The 12,910-nt window shown below is 46.2% G+C and overlaps 1 protein-coding gene across 5 annotated transcripts in view; it reads right to left on the reverse strand.

Moving 5' to 3' along the window:
* Positions 1 to 12,910, reverse strand: part of SNI1 (negative regulator of systemic acquired resistance (SNI1)) — a 109,498-nt gene that overhangs the window by 38,820 nt on the left and 57,768 nt on the right. For 4 of the 5 annotated variants that reach the window (XM_086524820.1, XM_086524817.1, XM_086524821.1 and 1 more), the window contains 2 exons: positions 7,785 to 7,916; positions 7,640 to 7,713 (listed from right to left, as the gene is read on the reverse strand). In XM_086524820.1, the coding sequence (XP_086380946.1) occupies positions 7,640 to 7,713; positions 7,785 to 7,916 (206 nt within the window). The remainder of the gene's footprint in view (positions 1 to 7,639; positions 7,714 to 7,784; positions 7,917 to 12,910) is intronic. The other variant, XM_086524819.1, reaches the window with a different exon arrangement.

Consider the following 12,910-nt stretch of genomic DNA (forward strand, 5'->3'; position numbering starts at 1 on the left):
TATCGCAAGATGTGATAGTTTCTCCATTGAGTAGAGGATGCTACAAGGTCCAATTTGAGACATCGAATGAGACTAGTCTAGCATTGGCACAAAGTCCCCTCAGCTTCAACATACCTCAATATGATTTAAGCGAGACTGTTCATTGCTCAGATAATTCGGTTACATATCATGCCTGAGACCATAGTCTCCGATAGAGATCCCCGATTCAAGAGTTTGTTTTGGAGGGCAATTTGGGAGAACATTGGCGCACAGTTGCAGTTCACGTCATCATTCCACCCGCAGACATATGGGGAATCTGAGATAGCCAATTCAGAGGGTTTTGGATCTATTGAAGTCTTACGTCTCGGATCAAAAGACTCAATGGGAAAAATACTTGCCTTTGGTGGAATTTTCCTACAATAACACGGTTCACTCCTCGACAAGGAAGGCGCCATTTGAGGTAATCAAAGGAGCTAAGACCTTTTTAAGCACCAAGGACAAGATTTTTGAAGCCGATCAATATACGAGGGACTGGGATACTACTTTTGCCAAGATTCGGGAGGCTCTAGAGAAGTCTCAAGCATGCCACAAGAAGGCAGCAGATCGACATCGACGCGACTTTAAGTTAAAGGAGGATGATTGGGTGTAATTACATTTTGAGAAGGCACACCTAAGGTAACAAAAGGGAAAGGAGCGGCTTTTTCCAAAGCTTAGCATGAGGTATTATGGCCCTTTCCACATTAAAGAATAAAAAAAATGATGTATCCTTTAGATTCAAGTTGCCAGATACTTGGAAGATTCACAATGCATTTCATGTGAGTCTATTGAAACCCTTTAAGGGTGAGGTGCCAGTTGATGGGGAGCCTGATGAGCAACCCGAAGTGGAAGAGAGCAAGGAGATACTTGTTTTTCGAACAGATTCTCGCACATAAGGAAAGAAAAGTGAAAGGTAAAGTGATTCGGCGGTTCTTAGTGAAATTTAAGAACTATCCGGCATTGGATGCGAAGTGGATAGAGGAGGACCTAGTAGATACTCCTTCGATTTTGGAACTTTACCTGGAGGCTTTTGGATTAGTTGCGTCTAGTCCAAAAGATCCTGCGGATCAGCATGGCTTAATCTGGTGCAAACCAGACTGCACAAGAGGGGAGTCACTCTGCTCCTTTGTCACGGATTACTTGGATGGAATATGGTCACTATTTTCCCTTTGGATTTCAGGGATACTTTTGTGCTGACAGTATTCTGCTATATGACTTTATGAATATTGAAAATGGGAATTTCCGAACTTGAATCTGATTGATGTGTACTCTCTCATGTGATTTGTTTGAGTGTAGGAATGAAAGACGAAATGACTACAGCATTTCAATCTTGAGAATCTATAGACATGATCGCAATAAGAATTAGCTAATCCGACATCAATGAGGTCCGCGATGGATCTAGATGCGATTGCTAAATACATTTCCAGGAATCATGGTCTTAGATTTGGAATCAATTTTTATGTGATTGATTTGATGTGAATGTGCACTGACTGTGTCTTTATGGAAGTGCTAGATCCGTGTTGTCTAGTGCGTCGATACTTAGAGTTAGTGTCTACTGAACTAGTTTATGGCCCCTGTCAGTTTTGTAGGAGTAATCGAGGGCGATTACTATTCTTTCAAGAGGGGGGTATGTCACAAACTGATACATGGCATGCCTAAACGAACAAAGGGCTATTGATAAAATCGTTCCAACTTATAGGCACCCTGCCGACGAGGCCCCAAAGGGACACTAGAGAATTTCAAAGAAGGTGGCGGACTGTTGTACAGATCCACATTGTTGACGTGGCTGATAGTACGGATTTCCGTAAAACACGATGAGTTGCTGACATGGCAATCCGTACGGTTTTCCGTAATTTGCGTTGGCAGCCAGCTTTTGGGAGGCCATGTGCTTTTGAGTTTGAAGCTCTTGTGTAACTGCTTTTCCATGGCCGAGGGCCTTTAAATAAGACCCCTGGGCTCTCTCTAGCTCATTTAGTGCTGACAAGCCGGTGAGCAGAGGAGACCCACGAGCACCTATACTTGCTCAATTATTAATACAAAAAGAAAAGAAATACCGAAAGGGCCGCCAGTCTTTGGGGCCAATCTCTCTGGTCACGGAACTACGTCGAGCCGTGTCGACTCAATTGAACAGTGACTTAGATTTGTGACGTGTCTAAAGTGAATCTCTCTCTCGTGTCGTGATAGATTACAGACTTGAGGTGTTCAAGTTTGTTACAGTTCCTCAAAGTGATCCTTCGAAACGAGGACACTGGAAAATAAGTATCCCAAAACCTCTGGTAGTAGTCATCCAACGTGTCTTTCTTAATCATTCTCAAATGATGCCAAGCCGTGATGACATCTTCTTCATATTCTTATGATATCCAAGTTGACGTGAAAAATTTCTTGAATTTTATCTACGTTGTAGGTGCTTCTCTGCGTAACAACAGAGTAGACCACAATTTCTGTGCATTTCCTTTCAAGTAAGATGCCGCCCTTCGCACCTTGGAGCGTTCGGAGAACCGACCTCTTGAGAAGGCGACGCCAAACTGCTATATAAACTCAAGGGCTCGATGGGCATCCTGGTAGCCTGAAAACGTGTCATACCTGACAGCATGACCACCTTCCTTGAACTCCTTGGTTTTCTTGCTCATCTGTTCACCGTTAAAAGCGGACACGGGCTCTCCTCCTTTGAACTGCTAGATGGCGTCCCACGCCTGCTAGACTTTTTCAAAAATCTGCTTTTCTTGCTTTTTCTCTATTTCCTCTGCCTTTTCCCATCCTCACTGGAACTAGAGGACGATGTACTGTTGGAATTCTTTGAAGACGAAGAAAGATCTGGGGCATTCTTGAAACAAACACGCTTCTTGGATCTGCTTACCACCTTGAGAGACTACTTCCGCCCAAATAACCGACGAAATTCGCTAATTTCTTCTTCTTTTGAGAGTGCTTCAAGCCTTTCATTGGACGTATCCCATTTGTTTACTTGGCCAAATCTAGTTCATCTTCTTTTCAAGAGCTTTGTCCAGCTCTTTTTGCGAATACAGTTCCAACTATTTTGCACTCGACTCGTCTCTCAGCTTCCTTCCAATTTGAGAGGAGAATCAATTGCCTCTCGCCATCTCGAGTGAATCTCATCCATCGGGTAAATCTTCAGATGCTTCACACATTTCCGGTTCTAAGAGTACTTCATCAATCTTTTTACACACTTGTCAAGTTGCAATTGATGTTTGTACTCTGCACTGGCAAAGTTCCCCACCAAAAATTTGCCCAAATCTTCATTGTTTTCTTCAGTTCCCATGTCGGATTTCAACTTTTCTTTATCTCCCCGCAGAGGGGTGTTGTTTCTGTCAGATTCTCTGCGAGAACCTGTGTGTGCTGCACAAAGGATCGGATCCTCCGTACAAGAAAAAACTTTATGAGCTCTGGTACCACTGTTATAGGCTTGGAACACTCCAAGTGAGAAATCAATAACAACACACAACTGCAAAATCACTGAGCTTTGAGTGAGCGAGAGAGAGATTTGCCCAAATCTTCATTGTTTTCTTCAGATTCCCATGCCGGGTTTCAACTTTTCTTTATCTCCCCGCAAAGGGGTGTTGTTTCTGTCAGATTCTTTGCGAGAACCTATGTGTGCTGCACAAAGGATCGGATCCTCCGTAGAAGAAGAAACTTTCTGAGCTCTGGTACCACTGTTATAGGCGTAAAATCGATCTAGTCCACCGACAACTCTCATAAGAAGACGGACTTCAATTTCTTTATTTCCCACGAAGAGAAGCAGTCAACAACCAATAGATTATCTTAATTGACTTTCATCAAATATATTGATGAACGCTTTTGAAAAATTTAAAAGAAAAATTTCATAAAACTCTTCTTTTGCCGATTGCCATCTGCTATTGAGAAAAGGGAGTTTGGATGCTAGACAAAGTTCAATTTTCTTGCACATTGACCTGCTCAAATGATCGCAGATTTCAACCTTGCCTTGGTGCTACACTACTGTACTTGATGTCATCACCAATCTTGCAGCTAAGTAACAATTATTTCGCCTATTCTTTTGTTTTTCTCATTGTTTTGCATATCTATCATATCCACATGTATATAGCCATTAATATATATATATATATATGCTCTCAAATTTGCAACAATCACTTACACATGGACGCATGCGACGACACCATTGCCTCTGAAAGCTCAGAGAGTTCCTGTTCCTCTGACTCTAGTGACGAGGATGGGAAGCATCATAAGCAGAGAAAGACTCAGAAGAGCAAGAAAAACAAAAACAACAAGAAAACTAACAAGAGCACATCCCACAAGAAAATTAGAAATCTCAAAAACATCAAAAGCATTCTCACAATTCCGACCAGGACACCTCATTCTCTGACACTTCTGACTTAGACGAGTCAATGTATGGGAAGAAGAGAAGACACCAGTACCGTTTGAACCAGTATAACCATCTCGAGAAGAAGACACGAGTTGACATTGCACCTGCTCCAAATCAAAACAAAATTAGCAGAAAGGCTTCCACTTTCAAGGATTTTGACGGCACTCCTCCCGCAAATAACCTAAAAAGGTCCGGGTTGCTTTCCTGAGTCGTTGGTTTCCCAAAAAAATCTCATCCAATAAGGAGTCTCATTCCAGATTGGAACTCTTGATATCCTGGGTCATTGGTTTCCCAGAAAAATCTCATCCAATAAGGAATATTCACTAGTTGGCACATCACAATGCAACACAAATGCTCACATATGCATGTTACAAGACATAGAAACATAAGTCGCCGATGAACACTCCCCCCGTAAATAACCATTCAGGTCCGGGCCATGAGCTGTTAAACGACTCCCTCATCACTCCTCCCGCAAATAACCTAAAAAGATCCGTGCCACGAGATATAGAGGCCTTTTACAACAAAACGCCCCCCAGACCGCAGCCTGCGTCATTTGGAGGTGCTGAGAGCAACCACAACTCAGACTTCTTAATACTTCCCCCGTAAATAACCATCCAAGTCCGGGCCATGAGTAACAACAACAATACTCCCCCCATAAATAAACACAAGGGTCTGGGCCATGAGTAAAAACAACACTTTTCAAACATTAATACTCCCCCCCCAAATAACCACAATGGTGATCATCCCATGAACTCTCTCATGGGTCTCTATAGTATGGATATATAATCCTCTTTTACACACAAGACTGTTTTACAATAAAGCATTCCATGCTTTTTGACCTCTAAGAATCACAAGATTTCCCTTCCTGATTGACCCTGAGCCATTGCCAAAGGTAGACGTGTAACCCAAGTCGTCAAACTGACCAGCAAAATCAAACTCGTCGCTAACTTGGAGAGATGTTTGACATTCTTGACTATGAATTCTCTGCCATTACGCATAACTAGCCTCATGTCTCCAATACCATGTATCTCAAGCTCATAGGCATCTCCGCTTTACTATGAGTATGTACATACGTAGAGAACCGTTCTCTACGAGGTGCCACATGGAATCTGGCTCCAAAATCTATGGCCCAATTCTGATTAAAACTAGCATCTTGTGCAATCAAAGCATCTGGACTAAGATCTAAAGTAGAATATTTGAGGAATTTTGGACCTCAGACACATCTACAATCTTAGGAGACTCTAGCACATTGAACTCTTCAATTTTTAGCTTTGCCTTTGCCGTCATCATCAAACTTCTTATTATCTCGAGAATTTTTCTTCTCTTCGCCATGCATAACAATCTTTCTTTGAATGTCCTTTCTTGTGGCAATGATACCACTCAACATTGCACAAAAAACCTTTCATTTTCTATGAGAATTTCCGTGATCCTTACTTTTGGCATGGTTATGGTGCAACCTCTCCGACCTTTTTCACTGGCAATATATGCATCACCTTGCTTTCAAGGCTCCATAGACTTCCTACGTATCTCTTCATTAAGTAGATTGGAAACTACAACATCATAGGCCACTTTGCCCTCAGGCGCATAATTGCTAATCACTGTGCAAAATATGTCCCATGAAGAGGATAAAGAGCACAATAAGAAGATAGACCGTACTTCATTGTCAAAATCGAGTCCTTGTGACGTCAATTGATGGAAAAGTACATTGAAAGCGTTCAAATGCTCAGAAACTGTGTCACCTTTCATGCAAAGCTCGAAAAGCTTCTCCATCAAGTTACCTTGTAACTTGCGCTTTTTCTCTCATATGTATTTCATAGCTTGTCCCATGAGCCTTTAGCAGTAGCTTCGTCCACTATGGTGAAATACACAAACTCTACGTGATGTTGACCTTTAGTGGACTTAGCTTTGGCATCAAGCATCTTCCACTACTTATCTGTATAGCCATCGCCTTCTTGGCGCTTACTTGGCTCTGATTGACCCTTTCGGATTAACACGTCCTCAATTTGCTCTTTCCACATAGAGAAATTCGTGCCATCGAACTTTGTAATATTATAAATCTCCTTCTCAAAAGAGGATACCGTATTTGCAAGACTTGAGCACTGTGGCGAGAATGCTAAAAACTATCACGAGGAACCTGGCAAAATTTCGATAGAACCTCCTTTGTAACAGAGCGAAATCTTAAGCAAAAGCAGTGCTCAAAGTGTCAAAAAAATGCATGGGTTGACTCGTGGGAAAAATCCAGCAAAGTCTCCTTCGTACGTGGAGCTTAAACTCAACCCAAGTGACGCATAAAAAATAGCAAAATCAACTCAAGAGAGTAAAATTGGGCATATACTATCAATTGTCACTGACAAACGACTATCATACACAGCGTGAAGCAAAATATCCTGTAAGTATGAATCCGCCGCCACGAACCCTAGAGGCTCTCTCTCTCACTCCGGTCTGATGCCGAGGAGAGAAGCCACGCTACACAGCCATTCAAAGACACTAACAGCAGGCTTCAAAAAAAACTCAAGAACTTTAAAGTTTAACCTGCAAAAAAAGAATTTTGCTCGAAGACCTAGAGGAGTGGAGTTCCCTCTCACACAGATTGGCTGCCTCTGGCAGTATTTCTTTCCATGAAGGTCACAACTGTAGATTGCTTTGGAGACCACTCTCTGCAATCTGAGTTACAACTGCACACAGCCTACAGGCCTTGTTCTTGCAGGTCAGATGCCCATCCATGGTCACCATGAAATGCGTTTGGCATGGGTGAAAACTTGAAACTCCTAAAACGGGACAGGACAGATATATGCACAACTTGATAATAAAGGTCCTGAATAGTTTGAAAAGACAAGGGATACCCTCTGTTTGCCACATATTTCAAAACTAAAGTACAAGGTAGAGCCTGGCGCTCTGCACCTCTCTCTAATGCACACCACCATGAAACTTTAAAGGAAGGAGCCCTCCCAGCTGGAAATGGTAAAGAATCGCAGAAACACATTGCAAGTAGCAAAGATTTGCAGCCATTTACGTCAGCAGAATGCTACGCCATAAGCAGCTAGGAAGTACTGGTGAGCTTGCAGCAATAAGCCCAACCCTGGTAGCTCAGGCATGTCCCACAAGACAGTCATGGTCTAAATTCCTGGACGGCTCCATTTCAGCTAACCTAACACGATAAATACCATCATAAGACGCACGAGCACATGCAGCACACATGTATATATATAAACATTCACAAAGAGAATAATAGCTCAATGAAGAGTTTCCAAGAGTCAACTTTCCTACCTTGAGGGATCTACTCTTGTTTTCCTTGGGCTTGCATGTACGAGCTGCTTGCTCTCGAGGTCATACAACAGTCTCTATAACAAAACAAATAATCAGTAACTATGACACAAAAAATAACACATTCCTTAAGAAAGTAGGAGAATACCATTTCTACCAATGCCTGCAGAGATAAGGAGAGCTCTTGAAAACTAAGTGACTTGTCCTCGCCCTTCCACAAGGTGCTTAATAAGGCAATCAAATTGAAAACACTCTCAAGCAATGGCTTGGCATTTGACCCCTATAAGTCAAATTGATCAGCCAAGATAAAAGAGCTGAATAAAGAATAGTGCATGGAAACAGATGCACAGTAAGTATCTTGTAGCAGCTGAAAAGTAATGGAGAGAGACAAGGGGGGGACATCAAGGTCAATAGAGGCCATTGAACCAAAAACTAATGCTAATTGAACCGAGACCACACATGAATGGTAGAAACATTGAATATGGTAAAAGCGTAAAGATGTGCACGCTCTATAGCTTCTTCTGGCCTATGGGTTGGCACCCCCCCTAATTTCTAGAACAATTCCATCAGATTAGTTAGAACCCTTCCATAGCCTTCTTTGCATAATTAATAGAACAAGGCGCAATTGGAAAACCATTGGCGTAAGTAGTAAACTATAATAGTACATATGTTGGCCGTCACATAATGGCTAGATTCGCAGAGCATGATGTGTGTGAGCATGCGCATGACTCAACTGATGTGTGTGCGTGTGTACAAGTACTTTTTTAGGGTATCCTAAGCTCGCTCACTATTAAAGGCATTTAAAAGTAGCTCTCCGTCTACAATAAATGGAAAAAAACCAATGCTACAAAGGCACTACTTAATTTTTTAAGTCTTCTCCAAGCCAATGGAACTCCCCATACAAGTGCCATAAAGCCAAGATCAACTCCCTTAAACCCCATAGCTCTAGTTCTATCTTCCCTAGAAAGGCCACACATCAATAAAAAGGCAAAGCTCCACTATCCATTGCCTTAGATCTTGATGTCCCATATACAAAAGAAGAGAGGAAAGGGATAAAAGGACAATGTGGACTGATGGTTCAATTGACTAAGGTGGATAAGCCAATGTACCATTTATAATACAATCATAATTGAAGAGATTAAAGAGAAACTTATTACACACTAATGACTCAATGAAGAGAGGTATAAACTTAACTTCACACAAACACTAGATTAACAGCTTATTGAGAAGTATATACACAAGCTCAATTTATAGCCCTGAGCTAAGCATCGTGCACACACAGTGGACGAAATTACAGGTCCATATAAGAAGAGGATGTTCTCACAAACACAAGGTGCAACAAAGCTCACACCTAACAAACCTTCCCTAGCGGGTTTTGTTGCACATCACTCACACAATTCTCCCCTCAAACAACACTAGGGATATGGCACACAGAACACTGGCCTCCCCTACACACAAAGAGGATAATGAGGTACACGAGTGTAATGCTTACAATGTCATCACTATCATCGAAATGTTCTTTGCGATTTGTTATTTGTGGATGTTTATCTTTGAATCTACAATACTTCGTAGCATGGTTGCTCTTTCCATAAATGCGACAAGGATTGACTTCATAGCAATCCTTCAAAAGATGATTGGCGTGGGTAACTTCAAGTTTCTTTTGGTACTTTGTTGTAGTGGTTGAATGTAACAATTAGAGCTCCTCTTGTCCGTTGTTGGATGACCTTTAATCCTTTCCTTGTGCTTGTGAGGAGAGTCAATGGCATCTTCAATTTAAGAGACCGTGTCTCTCTCTTTGAGCACTGTCACAATTTGACCAAAGTGTCTCTCAAGAACATACTTCAGTAGCATAGCAACTTGTTCTTCATTATCTACAGGGCTTTTGATATATGTTAGGTGCATGCAAATGCTTTTTAGCCTATTGACTAGAGAAGAAACATCTTCCCCGGTGCTGTGAAGGCTCGTTGCTGCTCCTGTGCGCTCCCCTGCGCGCTCCCCTCCCCCCCCCCGCCTGCTCCTGCTCCCCCTCGCCATAGCCCCCCTTCGCCTTCGCCCTCGCGCTGCCCCCTGCCTGCGCACTGTCTGTCCGTGAGCGCTGCTGAGCTTGCACCCAGCTTGCCCGCAGCCCAGCCAGAGTACAGCCCCGCCCGCTGCCCCCCTCTTGCTCGCTGCCTGCTGCCCTCGCCTTTCCAGCCCCTTATCCTCACGCCCCCCCCCCCCCCCCCCCCCCCCCCCCCTCCGAAGGCCTCGCTTAAATTGCCTGGCAGTGGATTCTCAGTTGGATTCTTCTTGCCGAGCTCTCAAGCGTTAGCCTTCTCGTCCGCCCTTCTCCTTCAGAGCAGCAGACACTAATGGAGCCTCATGCTCCACCTCAGAGGGACTCCTCCGAAGCCCCCTCGCCCGACTCCGCTGAGCCCACCATTCGACTTGCTCTTTCACCGACAGAGCAAGCGAGCCTAGCCGCAGAGGTAGAGCGTTTGCAGGCGACCTCGGTCATTTGCAAGATTCTCGGCACCCGACCCAGCAGAGGAGAGCTGCGTGACCTTCTCCAGGCCCGCCTTCTCGCAGAGGTGGGCAAGATCTTGGATGTCCAGATTCTCGGACAGGGGTACTACCAGATCGAGTTCGAGACCTCCGAGATGGCTTCCAAGGTCATAGCTATGAGTCCACTGGCCATCCGAGCATCACGCGCCCACTTTCGACAGTGGCGACATGGTTTTGACCCGACTTCGGATGTGCTAGTAGAGGAGGCAGACATCCCCATCTCAATCTGCTTTCCGGGTTTACGGAGGGAGTACCTACCACTTCTCTCCAGGATTGGCTCCGCCTTCTGGACTGTCCTGGAGACACCTCGTATGGCAGCATCAGTAGCTGCCAAGGCAACTGGCATCCCCTCAGTTCAATTTTTGGTCAGAGATACCCTCCCGAAGGTCATCCTTCTGCCTCGGGTGAGTGGGGGTTGGTTTAGACAGAGTGTGGAGTACTCGGGTCTCCCGAACCAGTGCTTCATTTGCAGACAGATGGGCCACCTAGCGAAGGCCTGTCCACGGAGGAGGCCACGACCTCAACCTCAGCCTGCCAAGGCTAGGCCGCAGCCACAGCCAGCGGCACAGAGCACAGATTCAGAGTCACCCTCCGAGCCTGGGGCTCCGACGGAGGAGGGGTGGCAGCAGGCCCGTGGCCGTCGACGCCAGGGGCCACAGCGACAACCTGGCACTCAGAGTGGCCCTCAGGTGCCTACTTAGCAGCAGTGGGTTCCCACGGGGAACCGCTTTGGTCCTCTTGAGCAGGAGGAGCCCCCTACGCCAGCCTCCACCTCCGCTTCACCCTCGCCAGCCGCCCCCCCTTCAGAGTTCCTCTCCTCCTCCTCCCCCCCCCCCCCCCCCCCGCCCTCTGCTCCCGTCCACTCCCCCCCACCTCGCCCCTCTACCTCTTTCGCCCCACCCTGCTTTTCCTCCCCTCCGCCCCCCCCCCCCCCCCCCCTTCCTGCTCCAGTTCCACAGTTGACTCAGGAGACTGGTCCCTCGCCGGCGGCTAGGAGATCTCTTGGCAGCGCCTTTGCCACGAGTCGCCTAGCGAGAGAGGGTCAGCCCTTCTTGCGGCCCCCTCTGCAGATTCAGACATCTTCCCTTGCACCTATCCCTCGTGGTCTGACGAGCATTGACCTCCGACGCCGCTAGGATTTCTTCGACTACGGGTTCACTCGCTTTCTCGGCGATTCCGCAGCAGACCATGAGGCAGCCTGCTTCAGGGTCCATGCTTTGTTCCTCGCCGCTAGGGGGACAGAGGCCTTGGACTCGGCAGTTGGTTTCTCCTTCCCCCTCTGTGGTAGGACTGAGACAGAGTGGTCCCTCGAAGACAGTGGGACCTCGGCACTCGCATGCCAAGGTCAATCAGTTGAGGAGACCTGATGGGTCAGTTGTTTGTGAGCCCCAGGATATGCGTGCAGTTGCTACTGACTTTTACCGTGAGTTACTGTCGGCTGAGCCCCAGTCAGAGCGGCAGGATGCATGCAGGGAGCAGGTTTGGGCACAGATGCCTTGTCTTGTGACTGAGGAGATGCACCAGAGGCTAGAGATGTCTCTTCAGCTTGAGGAGCTGCAAACGGCTCTTAGGGCCCTCCCTCGTGGTAGCTGTCCAGGTGAGGATGGGCTGACTCCCAGCTTCTTCTTGGAGTACTGGGACCTGCTTTGCCCAGATCTTTGTAGTGCCTTTCAGTACATTCTGCACACAGGAGTGATGCTGGATAGCATGAGTGAGGGCCTGATTTACCTCATTCCAAAGGAGGGTGGCTCCTTGGATGAGATTCGACAGTGGCGCCCCATCACCATCCTCAACTTAGCCTACAAAATTCTTGCCAAGGCTCTGAGTTTGAGGATTCAGCCACTTTTGGAGAGCCTTATACATGGGACTCAGACAGGTTTTGTCAAGGAACGCAGTATCCTTGACAACATCTTCACTTTCTGGGAGGCTTCTGCCCTGGCACGACTCCGTGGGGAGGACCTTGTGATTCTTCTTCTCGATTTTGAGAAGGCATACGACAGAGTTGACTGGGACTTTCTAGAGGGCACTCTACGCAGGATGGGCTTCTTAGATGCTTGGATCAGAGGGGTGTCAGCTTTGTACAGACAGGCTCACAGTCAGGTGCTTTTGGCAGGAGGTAGAGGTGAGCGCTTCATGCTCACACGATCGGTCAGACAGGGTGTCCTCTTGCCCCCTTTCTCTTTCTGTTCTATGCGGAGGCGATGAGCAGATTTTTGGTGTCACAGCAGGTTGGCTTGAGGGGCTTAGTAGTCCCTATACGGGGAGATGAGCTTCTGGACGCTGAGTTTGCCGACGACTCAGCCTTGTACTTAGAGGGCCAGGAGGCCAATCTACACAGATGTGAGCAGGCTTTGGAGACCTTCTGCTGCGCCCGATCAGATGTGAGCAGGCTTTGGAGACCTTCTGCTGTGCATCGGGCGCACTGATCAACTGGAGAAAGACAGTGGCTTTCTCAGTTGGCAGTACTCCTATGCCGGATTGGATGCCAGGAGAGGGTTTCAGGTGGATTCCTCCAGGGACTCCAGTTCGGTACTTGGGTTGTCAGGTTGGTGTGGACTTGTCCCCCGAGCAACAGATTGCTCCTCTTCTCCTGTCCATCAGGAGAAAGCTGTTACATTGGAGCTCAGCACGACTTTCGTTGGCTGGTAGAGTAGTAGTTGCCAACCAGGTGTTGTTGGCGACTATGTGGTACATCACTTCTTGTTGGATCTTCTTGAGTTCTTGTATCAG

The sequence above is a fragment of the Adiantum capillus-veneris genome, chromosome 12 (genome assembly GCF_014529385.1).
Source record: "Adiantum capillus-veneris isolate H3 chromosome 12, ASM1452938v2, whole genome shotgun sequence".
NCBI lineage: Eukaryota > Viridiplantae > Streptophyta > Polypodiopsida > Polypodiales > Pteridaceae > Adiantum > Adiantum capillus-veneris.